The sequence below is a fragment of the Marmota flaviventris genome, chromosome X (assembly GCF_047511675.1).
Source record: "Marmota flaviventris isolate mMarFla1 chromosome X, mMarFla1.hap1, whole genome shotgun sequence".
Taxonomy (NCBI): Eukaryota; Metazoa; Chordata; class Mammalia; order Rodentia; family Sciuridae; genus Marmota; species Marmota flaviventris.
This window is the reverse complement of record NC_092518.1, coordinates 95,328,002-95,343,026: the sequence shown is the minus strand read 5'-3', so window position 1 is coordinate 95,343,026 and position 15,025 is coordinate 95,328,002. Positions and strand designations below refer to the sequence as shown.

The window sequence follows — 15,025 nt, the reverse complement described above, 5'->3', positions numbered from 1 at the left end:
AGAGGAAAAAGAGGAAGGAAAGTGAGAGACTAGAGTTTCTAGGATCTGTCCCCCCATCTCTGTTTCAATCAAATAAATTTTGCTTTTCTCTATTTATTTATGCTTCTAAGCACATAACCTTTGTTCATTCATGTGTGTATTTTACATCATATTATGAATACTTGTTACTTGTTTACAGGTTTGCCTTCCCTTCTGAACTGGAAGTCTGAGGAAGATATAAAGTGTGTCATGATCCTCTCTGATTTTGTAGCAGTTTGCTCAAAATAAGTGCTCCATAAATGTTTTTGTTGCTGAATGAAATGAAAGCCAAAAAAGTACAAATTTAACTGATCTGAGAATATAACAGACTAATATAGAGTATGAAAGCTAAGAACCTAAAGTAATTTGTTAAAAATGTAAGATAGGCAGACAATGAAATAAAGCACCTTTTCTGAGTTGATCAGTATTGGCATGTGATAACTTTTCACTAGCCATGACTCAGTTTCCACACTGAAAAAGCGCTCGATGAACAGAGCACATAAGGAGATACCATCAAAAGGGGGAGACCTGGAGAAAGATGGCCACAATAAGTCTGGTGCAAACAAATGCAGAGAGAAAGGGGAGAGAACAAGTTCTTCCTGGGACTTGAAACTTAATTCAGAAATTTATCTTCTCTGGCTGACCTTGAGCAGAGAATGTACTGTTGGTTATACTGTTAGATTATTAAGCAAAATCTATTGTCTTTCTCATGTGAGACTATATAGGCCCCATGATTTACTGACCTTATGACAAATACTATGATTGGCCCAAAACTGGTGGCATTCTTCATTCTGATATACATATTACCTAGAAGTTTCTAATATTCTAGAATTCTGCAATGATAACTCTAAATATCTTAGCAACAACATACAAAACACTAAAGTTTTCACTGACCCATATGCAACTGAATTTACCTAAGTACTAACAGAAAACTAGTTCATTCAGTTGAAGAAATAATTCAATTTACCTTATTGGCAATTTCCTCAGTTAAGAAAGATCAAAGCAGTCATTATAGAAGTTACCACATTTCTCCAAAGAAGTCTCAAAACAATCCATATGTACCTAATAAATTTTCATTAAGGCAGTTTTGCAACAGGACTAACCATTTAATTAAAAAGCTTTAGTTTGTGACTTCAGTTCATTATAACAGTTTATAAAGTTTAGGTTAAGACATCAGAAAACAAACCAGGGGGCATACATGGAAATGTATTAGCAACTACAAGAGACCTCAGCACCAATACTAAAGACTCACTTTAAAAGAGGATAGGGTGTGGCAACCTGAATATTTGGGACTCCAAAAACATTTTCCCATGGAAATCATATTATACAGGATGAGTGGGCTCCTAGTCTAGTCCACAAAAATCTTTTGAACATACAATGTAACTGAACCATAAATGCAAAACGACTATTTATCTATATCTTAATATCTGTATAAATATGTTCATGATAAGTTTTGACAGATAAAATTTATTGAATGATTACTATTATTTAATTCAATCAACACATCAAGCCCCTGAGGTAGACTATCATGATTCCCCAATCAACAGATAAAAAAACAGTCCTGTGGGATTAAGAAAAATAACTTGTCCCATGTCACACAACTAGTAATGTAGGAATCACTATTTGAATCGAGGAAGTAGGAGTCTGTTTCCAGTCTCTGAGGTAGGAGTTCTCCTGAGATAGAAAAGGGCTTATCAAGAAATGAGGCAGCCAGGTGTGATGTGCACATCTGTAATTCCAGTGGCTAGGGAGGCTGAGACAGGAGGATTGTGAGTTCAAATTCAGCCTGAGCAACTTAGCGAGACCATATCTCAAAATAAAAAATAAAAAAGCTAGGGATGTCACCAAAAAAAAAAAAAAAAAAGAAAGAAAGAAAAGAAAAGAAAGAAAGAAGAAGCAAGCAAGCAAACAAGCAGGCATGTTGTGCATGAACAACTGGTTTGCTTGATTCACCTCTACCAGTACAAAGGAAATGGTCCTTCTGCAGTCAGTCACTCTTCACCTGTTTGGAAATGTGGAACAAAAGGGCACATACCAAGTTAGGGAGGATGCATACTATATCCTTAGTGTGTATGTATTGATGGTCTTTATGCAGCTTGTACTCTCGCTGTTCCCTGCAGCCTACTGCTCTCTGGTTCCTTTCTTATGTTAGAATTTTCAACTAACTTTGAGTGTTTTATGAGCAAGATTTGGCAATGAGTGACTTGACACCTTCTGACTAAGTTTGCTCATGACCTGGGATTTCAGAGGTTAAAGGCCAGAGTGTATTGCTGCTTCTGATGTGTTTATGGATTTCATGAAGGGCCCTGACATTTCTTTTTTTTATTTCCTAAGTACAGAGTGAATGGAGCACAACCTGCAAAAAAAATCACCATATTGTAACAAACACTATATTCCATACTTGAACTTATTCAACTTAATAGTCCAGTGTGACAGCAATGTGGTCTAATTTAGCTTCCTACTTGTTTGCATAGAAGCTGTCTCCAAATTATGGGAGGAGGGCTTTATTGTTGTTGTGCTTTGTTGTTTGATCCTTAAAAAGCCATTTAAATGAACTTATTATAGATCTATCCTATTATAGGTTGATAATAAAAGGTAATTAGGTAGTGCTGACTGATTAGGTGCTAGCCTAGCTTTAGAGTACTATTTTCAAGCACAAAGGACTGGCTAATGCCATAAAATAAATACCAGATGACTCTGACAAAGCATGTGTTCATTCTAATCTCTTGTTAAGAAATGCAGAGCAGGATACTTGTGTTCATGAGGCAACCAATGGCATCCCAAGTAGTACTCAAGCCTCAGAGAGTCAATGGTTGAATGTTTTCTCATAGTTGAAGCTAGAGAGAGAAAAATGGAATATAAAAGGGAACCTCAGGAAAATAGAAGGGAGAACAGTAGAGCAGAAGCAGGGAACCAAAGGGGAGGGAGCAGGAGAGGAAAAGGGGAAGAACTTGGGAACAAAGTGTTATCCAAATTATGCTATGTGCATGTGTGACTATATTCCAGTGCATTCCAAGTTTATATGTAACTGTAAGGTACCAATCAAAATAAATAAATAAAAGGAAAAAGTAGAGGAAAGGGATTGGGGGAAGGAGAAAGGAAAGGAAGGGTTAATAGGAAAAGAAGGAAAGCAAAATGGTGCAGGAAGTAGAAGAAGCTGAAAGAACAAAAAAGTAGGGCAAGGACAGAAGTCAAAGGACAATGTAAGAGAAGGTGGCTGGCTGGTGGGATGAAGCAGAATTCAAACAGAGATTAAAGGCTAGAAAATCTGGTTAAAGGAACCTAGATCCCAGATTCTACTCTGTTACTGCCACATTCTTCTGGTTCTGAAATGATAAGGAGATGGAAATGCTAATTACCCTGACTTGATCAGTGCATGCTATATACATATATTGAAATATCATATTGTGCTCTATTAATATATGCAAATATTACATGTTAATCAAAAATTTTTAAAAAACTAAAATAAAATTTAAAAATGAGAAAAGTGATCATGGAAAAAAAAACCCATCGTATTGAATATATCTTCCAAACTTCCCATTTATCTTCAACCCACACTTAGTTTCTGGTTCCAAGGCACCATTTAACATTATACATTTGTTCACGTTTTATTTGAGAGCATTAGAAGGGACTAATTCTCTGATACCTTAGGGTTTTTCCAAATTAACATATTAGGATCAAAACAACCTATAATATGATCTATAAAACAAGCATTATTGCTCACGTACACTGATTTCAGCTTCTATTTTACAGGTAGTTCATCAGCTGACCAGCTCTGTATACAAAAACACAATTCCTCCCATTGCTCCCCAGAGTATAGACCACATGTCCCTATAATGGCTTTTATCACTACAATGCTCTTCATTGGCTTCTCCCCAAGATTACTATCTGTATGGAGTTGCTGAGTCCCACATGCAGCATATTTCACATCATGACCAAGTGTGTTTGCTTGGTAAGATGAGAGGGCTCTTTTTACTCTCCAAGATGTAAATTTAGTCTGGAAGTGATAAGATAGATAGCTCTGAACTGCTCTCTGAAGATCATGTCTTTGAAAACACTCATAAAGACAATGCTCACCCAAACTATGGCGCTTTTGGCAAAGCCAGGGAAAGCTGTGGCCTATCTACAGCCAAAAGAACACAGGATCAAAGTAGGGAACCCACAAGATTCCCTGGTTTATGTAAGTAAATCTCATGTGATAGCCCAATATAGAAAATGAATTCAAGAGAAACTATTCTGGTGGAACCAAGAACCCTACCACGTGATCACTCTCTTGGTATTTTCAATAGCCCAAGGAACTTCATGCAACTAACTATTGGGCTTTGTGGAACCCATTAGTAAACCATAACATAATCAAATTATACTCATTTGAATCAATAAGGGAGTAGAAATTCAACAAGAAGTAAGGAATCTTCATAAGTTTGTGGAATTCCTGACTGACCAACATGGAATAGAGTTCAATCTTCAAATCATATAAAGTTTGTAGAGATAATAGAAATCTCCTTGTCTAGTCCCCTCACATTCATTGGCCACTGACTGGTGAGTTTTGCCATCTGAGCAGAGGGGGGCAATTCTTTAACCCTCACTCCCAAAAAATAAAGAAAGCAAAAGACAAGACTGGCTACAACGAAAGGTCAGCTTGATTCTTGGAATAATGTTACAACTCTGGTTCTCGCAGCTACAGAATTAAGATTGCCTTCATAAATTAAACTTTCTTTGCTGAGAGGCTTATCTAAGGCATATCAGAGTATCCTTTTATCAGAATGCAGGGTTTTCTATTTTTCCCCTCTTTGCACATTTTTTTATTGGTACATAGTTGTATACAGTGATGGGATTTGTTGTTACATATCTGTACATGCACACAATATTAGAACTCAAAGGGTTTTCTAAAATAAAGACACAATCAGGTTAGAAAGGGTATAAATCAAAATGACAATGAAAGTCAGAAATGATCTTAATTGCTGGGCATAGTGTAATCCATGCCTGTGATCCCAGCGGCTAGAAAGGCTGAGACAGAGGGATCTCGAGTTCAAAGCCAGCCTCAGCAACAGCGAGGAACAAAGCACTCAATGAGACCCTGTCTCTATATAAAATACAAAATACAGCTGGGACGTGGTTCAGTAGTCGAGTGCCCCTGAGTTTAATCCCCAGTACACCTCCCAAAAAAGAAATGATCTTAATTATCAAAAAAAAAACAAAAAACCTTGATGTTCTTGGTGAAGTCATTTCTCATTGGCAAAAACACAGATTTCAAAAGCCACAGGATAAAAACATGTGACTAGAGATTTCAGTGGGTAAATAAATGCCTATCACTATGTCCAAGATTTGTTTGTTTATAACAAACTCTTATTTTTGAGGAATTGAATTACTTGGGCAATAGGCATATGCATCTCTGGCTCATACCCAAACCATCATGTAAGGACTCAGGAATGATAAGCAGAAAGGAATACCAGTCTTGGGTAATGCTCGGTCCCTGGTCACCACATTTTCAAACTTTCTTTCTCTCATTTTTGCCTGGTCAGAGTTTCTTGGATTATAGTTTGCTGTGGAAATCAATTCCTCCTTTGGGTGTCTTCTGGGTCATAACTCTCCAGTTTAAGCTGTCTGCTTCTGAATTACAATCTAAATGAGACTTGCAGCTTTCCTATGGCTAAGTTTCATTTTCCTAAGCTGAATTCTTGACAACCAATGATTCTTAAGAGCTGTCGATCTTTTGACAGGCAATATTTTTTTTATGATTAAAAAGAAGCCCTGTACTGTTCTATAGTTATTTTAGTTGTAGTTATCCCAACTGGCCCCTCCTTTTAGGCATAGGCTTGCCCTCAAAGTAGGAGTGTCAACAACCCATCAATAAACCTTGCTGTTCCCTAGTGGCTTATGGAAAAAGAAGGGAATGCTCCCAGCTCTTCCTGAAATACATTCAAAACAATATTGACTGAGTGCTAGCAAAGTATGCTTGCTTCTCTGGTGCTCAGGAAGTTTATGTCTGACTTTAATTCCAAATGAGCATGCGCCATCAAATCCAGACATTCCAATCCACAGCACAGGTTCCAGTGGTTAGAGGAAACTAGATGCAGTTTGGCCTTTTAGTTGCTATTTTTCAGTAGCTAGTGATTATTTTAATCTACTTAACCCTCTTTCCTAGACATTCAAGCTAACTAGGATTTCCCTGATCCAATAATAATAATAATAACAGTAGCAACAACAACTAATATTTGTGTAGTGCTTTAAGTGTGGGGAAAGGAAAAAGGTGCGAAGTCTCTTAGTGTAGACAACAGGTCTGGATTTAGGTTTCTGACCTCCTCTCTCCCTGGACTTATATAGGCAATGAACTCTTAATCATGAGCAGTCAGATTGATGGCTATATTATGCACTGATATGTGCTAGGTACTCCACCAGCAGCTAGCACATTTTAATGATAAACTTCATCTTCAGAAAAAGCAAAATTGAAAAAGAAAATGGTATATCATGGAGATATTTCTTTTTTGATAGTATTATTGGATTGGAAAATCTTAGAACGACACAGAGCAGAACATGATTTCAAGTAGGCTTTGACAGTAATGCTCATAATTTTTTATTGCTTATGATTTTTTATATAAAATGGAAAAATATGAGCAGAATAATAATGTGCTCTTTCTTGGTTGAACAACCACCCTCAAAGAGGCATGAAGAAGAATTATTTCTGAGTGTGGACAGTGTTAAGAGGGCTTACTGCCTAGCTTTGTATTTGGCCTAGTCCTGGTTACCATTTTCATTTGGGGGTGGAAATCTGGTGTCATTGATTCTGAAAACTTCACAAATTATTCCATTGTGCAATCAAAGAGAAGAACCATTGATTTAGGATCTCTGTTGCATATACAATACTGATATTGTTTTAGCATTGATACCAATAACTGTCTTCCAGTGATCCAGGGTTTGATATAGCACCATAATGGTTAATGAAAGGGTATTAAATACTTACCTGATACAGCTCCATAATGGTTAATACAAAGGTATTAAATACTTAAAGTTCATTTAAACTTTGATAAAGGTTTAGAAAATTATACATACAAAGGGTTCCATGATTTGGTGGATACCACTGAGATATTTAAAAATGGGATATTCCATCAAATCAAATTACACTGAACTGTACAGAACCCTCCAGCCCCATTATGTGTGAATACAAAGTTAATAAAGAGGCACTCTTTTTGTGCTGAAAAATGAAACAAACCAAATTTTTGTTTTATACAAATGATCATGCCTCCTTATTTAAAATCAGGTCATTATAATCACAGGTCTTAAAAATATATCCTCAATATACAGAAAGTTGAGATTATCAGAACAGCAACATTTGATTTGCACATCCACAGGGTGAGTTCGATTTTTAATCACAGTCAAACAGAAGGAACAAGGCACTTTATTATTGGAAGCTACATTAAAAATGTCCATGGGCCACAGAACAACATGTCCAAGGCCAATTGTGTAGAGTGCAAAGACTTCAGGCAGTGGGGGATGGTAAGAAGTTTGTCTCCTCTCTGTCTCTGGAAGGGTACCAACCTCATAACATCAGTACAGTTAATAACTCTCTGACCTTTAAAAGGCATTTTATGAGCAAATTAGGTCAATTAGAATGGAGCAAAAACCCCAACCACTTTGTAACCAGGGTAAAAAAGTAGCCAATTCCTTGCATCAAATATATGTTAACAGGCAATGTTCATACAGGGTTTTAGTTTGCTGAATTAAAACTGACAAAAGAAAGACACAAAGAAAGCCACATTTGAGATGCAAACGACTTTGAAATGTAAAGCCCCAAACTTCACTTTGAACCTGTCCTATTCAGTGTTGCCTGTTCATGAGAATTACACTGAACTGTACAGAACCCTCCAGTCCTTAAGGGGATGGGGTGTGGCCAGTGTAGAGGGAAAGTTCTTGGGAACTACATGCTAGCTGATTTATACACATTATTCATTTCGTTTTCATGCCAGCTCAATGAGATAGCTATTGTCCCTATTTTATAGAAAGGAAACAGATTTAGAAAGGCTTTAAGGGACACACCCAACTCCTGTCTAGTGAATCAATTATTTTTCACAAGCATGTGCCACTCCATTCTACCACTCTTCTTTCTTTCAATAATTTATCTTTCCTTCCACTTCTTTCCATCTCAAAGCCTTAAAATCAGTGGACAGGTGATAGTGCTGAAAGGAATTTAAAGGAAAAAAAACCTAATAGAACACTCTTTCATTCCTCTCTTAAAAATCCTAGATGATTTTCTGTTTTACCACACATGGCCTGGTCACCAGGATCCAAGGAAGTGTAGGCTCCCTATGGGCTCATGTTATATTTTTTGCTTTTTAATCTCCCCCTGGTTTCAATTACTATGTTTTTCAAATCCCAAATAAGGGCATCTAGCTTGAGACATTATGTTGTTTTTTTTTAAGAGATCATGAGGATAGCATATTTTGAAATTAAAGCTTAAAAAGTACTCCTGGTGTCTTGGAGAGATAGGCTCAGAATAGGGCTGACTCAGTATGGACATGTTGATTAATTAATTGGAACCTGATCACACAAGGAGAGTAATGAGCAAAGTTAAAGTAAATTCTTATCAGTGGAATTCAACAGGGTGGTCTTTCTGACAGATCTTTTTGTCATAGTCTTAATGTAGGCTTTCCTAAACCTTGTGGTTTGTTAACCTGCAAGTACTTGTTTAGATATAAGGCTGTGGATTCTAAAAGACAAGCTGTTAATTATGAGTTCTAATCTGAAGCCAGAAGATGCCTATAAAGATTAAAACTTGTTTCCTTTTTTCTAACAATTAGCAGCCTAGCTGAAGAGCGATCAATTATAATTGAGGAACTGAAGAAGGTAATAAATGCATTACTGAGACCAGTTGCTTTACAGAACCATTTTTTTAATCCTTAAATTCTGCAGGTTGTAAATTACTCATTAGAAGGCAGAAAGCAAAATAGCCATAATCCATTTAGTGCCTCCAAACTCCACAGACTTAGAGGAGGAAATCCATGGAAACAACGGGCCTGATGTGTTCTTTCACTGCTATTTCTTAATGGGAAAAGGTAGTTAAACAATAAGGAAAAGCCCAAGTAATTATCCTGATGCGATGGTCCATAGGTCAGGGGTGGACTTGATTAAATTCATGGAGGGCTGACCCACAAATGGTGGGAAAATGCCCCTTCTTTTCCACTCAGCGCCGCAGGCAGCTAATCAATGTGAACATCTCACTTCCAGATTATTTCATGAGACCAGAGAAATAGCCCACAGCATTCATTAGGGCATTCACTCATATCTGTTGTTTTCCAGTCAATGTAGGGACTAGGACAAGAGGCCAAGTACCAGAGAGCAATTAGAAGGGGGCCAAGGAGGAGGCTGTCCTCCTCTCCATAATAGGAAATATAGCTCCCATTTACAAAATATTTAGCTGTGAAAACAACTAGACAATTAGTTTGTAGGTTTCTTTGCATGTACAGAAAGGCACATATATTTGGTTTGAATGTGGATTTTTGTAAGCTTAATGTGAGCACATTTAACTATTTACTAAGGGGCAATGGTTTTTTTAATACCTAGAAATGAAATTCAATTTTAGACTCTTAGTGGTAATGACACAGATGATATGAATGAGTTTTTTTTTTAATTTTTAAATGTGTTTTAATTAGTTATACCTGACCGTAGAAGGCATTTATGCACTTTGATATATCATACATAGATAGGATATAATTTCTCATTTTTCTGAGTATACATATTGCAGAATCATATGAATGATTTTGGGAAGTAAATTTCAAATCTGTGTATATTTCCTTTTTTTTCAACAATATAATGACCTTTATATACATAAAACAGCTTCTGGGTCACCGTTAGACTAAATACAATATAATACCTACTGGTTTGCTTCTGTACTGAGAAGACAGACATTTCTTTTATACTTCTTTGCCTTTTTCCTTCATGATCAACAGCACCTTTCTGAATAAAGATGGTGGGATTAGGCTATGAAATGGAACTTTTTTCTTTGCAGAGGTAAGTGGGCCACATGAGGATCAAATCTCCATTTCTGCAGTAGCAAACTGAGTTACCCAACCCCAACTATTTCCATTCATTTTCTACTTGACAGTCTTCTAATGATGTTTGTGATTTCACCAGACTGGTGCTATGTCTATCTCTGTGTTCCATTCCAGTACCCACCAAGTTGTTGTTGCTCAATAAATCATTAATGATAATGAAGGGAAATCCAGTTTAAAATTATAGCTGTTTGGAAATGTATTAACTTTGTTAAAGTCATTATAAAGTAAGTGTTTCCTAGATAGATTATTTAACCATGTCATGTGATAAATACTTTTGCTTCTCACATCTTCTCTTCTTTCCATTTCTACTGTTCTTACAGTAGAGAGCTATACTAAAGAATTTTTTATAACTTTATTTATTTTTATGTAGTGCTGAGGATTGAACCCAGTGACCCTTTTCTTTAGATATAATGACTTCAAAGCACTTTAGGAAACCATTGAGGCATGGTAAGAAAACTTTACAAAGCTCACAGTAATTTTAAAATTATAACCTGTTGCTTCTATGTTATTTGTCCCAGGAAAAAGCCCATTCTGGTCAATTTTGGTGAAAACCAGAAATGATATCTGGCCTTTCCCCTTTCCTGGGGATGAACTACCCGAGTTCTCCTCTCACTTACCCTGAGTGGATTTTCATTAAGGTAAGGGGGTTCACCTTCCACCATTTCAATTGCCATAATTCCCAAAGACCATATATCAACTTTTGGACCATAAGCTTTGCGAGTCACCACCTCAGGTGCCATCCAATAGGGAGTTCCCACCATGGTGCTTCGTTTACTTTGCTCAGGAGTGATCTGGGCACAGAACCCAAAATCAGCTGTAGAGAAGAAAAATCAATTAAAATAAGCCCACCCTCTTTCATTCTACAATAGGATACTTTCAGATATGGTTGAACCTTCCTGTGAAACACTGAGCTTCCATAGCTGCCTAGCTCACATCCTTTTGATACTTAATTTCTCAGCTGGTTCTGGTTTTAGGGGGGTCAGAAATAATCATTGATGTCATTTTTACCAAGCTTTAATATATTTCAGTGTCCATTATTGTTTCCTGCAAATTACAGTATCCTTCACTTTTCAAATTAGGTACTTGTCATCCAATCATAACAAAAAACACTAGAAAATGTGAAATATTAAATGCAAAAATTCTGGACACAATCTACACGAACACAGCATAAAACAAATTAATTAAAATTGGGTTCTCAAATGCTTCCAAATAAATCATTTCAGCAGCCATTATCTTCTATCTTCTTAAGATAGGTAGTAAAAGAACAGAAATTCCCTGATATTTTCTCAAACATGATCTGAATCAAAATACCTACTCAATTTAACAGAGCCATCCATCCCGAGGAGAATATTGTCACTCTTTATGTCTCTATGGATCACTTGGTTTGAGTGCAAGAAATCCAAAGCTTGGAGGCACTATTGAACCAGAAAAAAAGTTCCAATTATATCACAATTTTTTTTTAAATTCTAAGTTTCATTTCTAGACAAATTATTGGGGAAGGATATAATTTTGTGTTGTCAAATGAAATTGATTACTGCATGCCTTAACACCACTTTAAAATAACACTATCACTAAATCAGTGATGTTACTTAGCAGTATAAGTTTGATGGCTCCCATGTCAGACTAGGCCATGAAAGAGTAAGGATATAAGTAGCACTAATCATGAATACAGCAAAGCTAACACACAATATAATCATCCTTTGGCCTAGTTATCTGCAAGGTATAGATTCAGCTTGGTCTTTTCAGATGTAGGAAGCCTTTGTGTATATGATTTCATTTGATTGAATAGGTTTGGAGTAGTACCCAAGAATCTGCATTTGAAACATGTGCTCTAAGCTACTTCTGATGGAGAGCCAAGTTTGGGAAGGTCTCCTAGTTTATAAAATAACTATAGATACTTGTTTGGAGATGCTTTTGTATTGTAATACCAAAAAATGGAAACCACAGGCTCAGGACTTGAATGACAATAAATTTGATTTATTGCATGAATAGAAAACATATGCATTTAGTGGATCTGTGGTGTCTGGGGTGCAGGAAATGAGAATAAGAAGAAAACAAAGGAGGAAATTCAAGCAAACAATTTAATACAAAATGTAAAGATTAGTTGATATCATTTATTTTTGTTTTTCTATCATTTGTTTCCACGTTTTAGTGAATCATTATTCCTATTTTGTTTGTAGAAAACTTCATCATAATGAATGAGATAGAGGACAATGCCCAACATGAGACTCTAATGAAAAGTGTGTGTTTTTAAAATTATTGAAAAAATAATTATAACAAAAATCCTTTATTTAGCTTGAAGTAAGAACATGATACCATTATTAGAAAAGAAACATGCACAGGCCCACTGGAGGGCTATGGGGAATATCCACCTTGTAGTATGAAAGCAACTGCTCCCTGGGCTGAAGGAGAACCTTGTTTAACTTGCCTTCTGGAAAAAGATCGGAATATCATGTGGTCATATTTTATATGTAGTAAAAAATAAATATTGTGTTAAAATTCCCCCAAATCAGGAATAAGTTCCATGTGAACATCACCATTTTGCATATTCACTATAGTGATATGAATATGGCACCTCAAGGATTAAATATGGCACCTCAAGGATTACATAATGGAACTCAAAAGATTATCAAAAAAAGCAACTAAAATAAACAAGGGGCTGGGGAGACTGATGCAAATAAATGCTACTAGGTTAAGATTCAAATTGAAGTCAGGCTCTCCAGTTGTTTTTTCATTAGAAAATTTTTGTTATTGTTACTTAGATGTTATAAACATTCTGAATAAGCATAAATACTAATCTTGGTGTACTCTTTGGTAAGAAATGCTCTATTTTCTTACCTCTCTGCAAACAGCTGCTATCTGTCCTTCATCCATACAGGTCTCTGTGACCACATCAGTCAAAGAACCACCAGCCAAGTATTCCATGACCACCCACAGTTCATCACCAACTAAGTAGCTATAACAAGAAAAGAAAAAGACTTTGACTTGTGACCAAGTCTCAGTTCTGAGAGAAGTCAGTTGTGAGTGGAGCCATGTCTATTATCTATAGTTATTCAAGAACAAAAAGTGACCAAATGTGGGCACAGAGGTCACCAGAGCCTTACTATACAGGCAAAGAGCATGAAGTTATAGAAAATAACTTGGGGCCATGTTTAGACACTTAAGTAGTATCATTGGGTCTCTGGTTCCTTGTTTAGCAAGAGCGAGGATTTATAAGGAATGGAAGGACCCTTGATGTGCCTTTAGGCCCACATCACTGTGAAATTAAACTACAATGTCCATAAGATGCACTGGGGAGTCTATTAAAAATGAAAATTCACTGGGTCCATTTCATGAGTTATGGCAAGCAGCCCAGAAACCTGCATTTCTACAAGTGCAAATACAATTTTGACAAAATTACGAATGCACAGGGTCACTTTGCTGCAAGTGAGTCCCCAAGGGCATTTTATGAAACACTGATCATGACTCTCAATTTCCATCCTCCTTTTTTCCTCCTTCCAATATCATTGATCTACCTGGTCTAAAACTCAGACAGCAAGATCTTAAGCTCATGGAGGTTGAAGAACTAGCTTTTTCTTTTGTATTCCCTCAGAACAGCAGAGTTGTGCTAAACAAACACTTACTGAAACTGAAAGAGACAGATGTTAACCACAAGTGAAGAGTTAGTGCTGTCTTTAAATGCCTATTTATAACACTGCTAATACTACTGATGAAAGAAACATTAATTACCTGGTTTAGAAAAAGGTTTAAGATTAAAGTCTCAATTCCCTAGACCTCACTGTCAGTTCCTCACAAAGCACCCATTAAAGCAGGGCCATTGTAGTCAGCCTTTCTTCATTCAGCCTCCTAGAGATCTTACCCACTCCAAACAAAAACTAAAAGAAATGCTTAAAGCACCATGGCTCTCTATTTCCTGCCAATGTGGAGCCACAATCCGCAAGTAGAAATTACACAAACTGTTTATGTTTAGAACCAAACCCATAAAACCTTTCATGTTTGATGGGCGGTCAAAGATAAGTGGGTGCAAGGTTAGCCATGTATTTCACACTCTACTACTTTGTAGCATTTGAGAAATATTTGACTGTTAAATTAATAAAAGCCCAATAAAATAATTTACCAAGAAAAGGCCATCTCATAAGAACAACATGTACATAATGAGAGAAAACACTTACCTATCTAAATAATTAACAATATTGGGATTCTTATTTTCCCTCATAACCAGAATTTCATTAATAATTAATTCTTTTTTGGGTTGTTGTTGAAGGTTCATCTGCTTTATGGCCACCTGAATGATGATGAAAATATGAGAATAAATCACAATTGTCACAATAAACACAAACATCAATATTTTGGGAACACAGAATGAGGCATACAAATTATTTACTAAGCTCTTTCTCTGTACCACAAATCCATGAGTAAATTATCTACATTTTTTCATAAGATATGTCATTAACAAGGAATAAATATGAATAAAGGAAAATAATCAGGAATAAATGTTAGCACTAACCTCTTGTCCTGTTGCAATGTCAAGTGCTGTATAAACAGTACCCGATGCCCTGTGAAGGTGAAATTTATCAAATGAATAAGCAATAAAGGTGTTACCAATGTATTTCACTTGCAACAAAATACTGGTTATTTGCAGGAGAGGAAAATTAGCAAAGTCAAGATTAAAGGATGAAGTAAAACAAGAGCATATTTTAAAAAATTATTATCATGGTAAGGACATTGAGCACAAAATCTACCCTTTTAACAAAATTTTAAGTGCACAATATTGGAACAACCTCTGTATAAACTAATTACACCTAAATCATTCACTGTCTATCCCTTGTGGTGGGCTAGGAACTCCAGTCAAGATTTTTTGGCACCAGTTTCTGGGCCATGCTCTATGCAATGATGGGAAACTACTTAAATATTCCAAATATTCCTCAACTCGTACAACAATGAAAATTGAGGGCCTC

At 36.2% G+C, this 15,025-nt stretch overlaps 1 protein-coding gene across 4 annotated transcripts in view; it reads right to left on the bottom strand.

The window, feature by feature from the left end:
• Pak3 (p21 (RAC1) activated kinase 3) overlaps nt 1-15,025 on the bottom strand; it is an 83,773-nt gene that overhangs the window by 7,051 nt on the left and 61,697 nt on the right. For all 4 annotated transcript variants that reach the window (XM_027932417.2, XM_027932425.2, XM_071606023.1 and 1 more), the window contains 5 exons: nt 14,575-14,623; nt 14,240-14,352; nt 12,906-13,023; nt 11,383-11,482; nt 10,685-10,881 (listed from right to left, as the gene is read on the bottom strand). In XM_027932417.2, the coding sequence (XP_027788218.2) occupies nt 10,685-10,881; nt 11,383-11,482; nt 12,906-13,023; nt 14,240-14,352; nt 14,575-14,623 (577 nt within the window). The remainder of the gene's footprint in view (nt 1-10,684; nt 10,882-11,382; nt 11,483-12,905; nt 13,024-14,239; nt 14,353-14,574; nt 14,624-15,025) is intronic.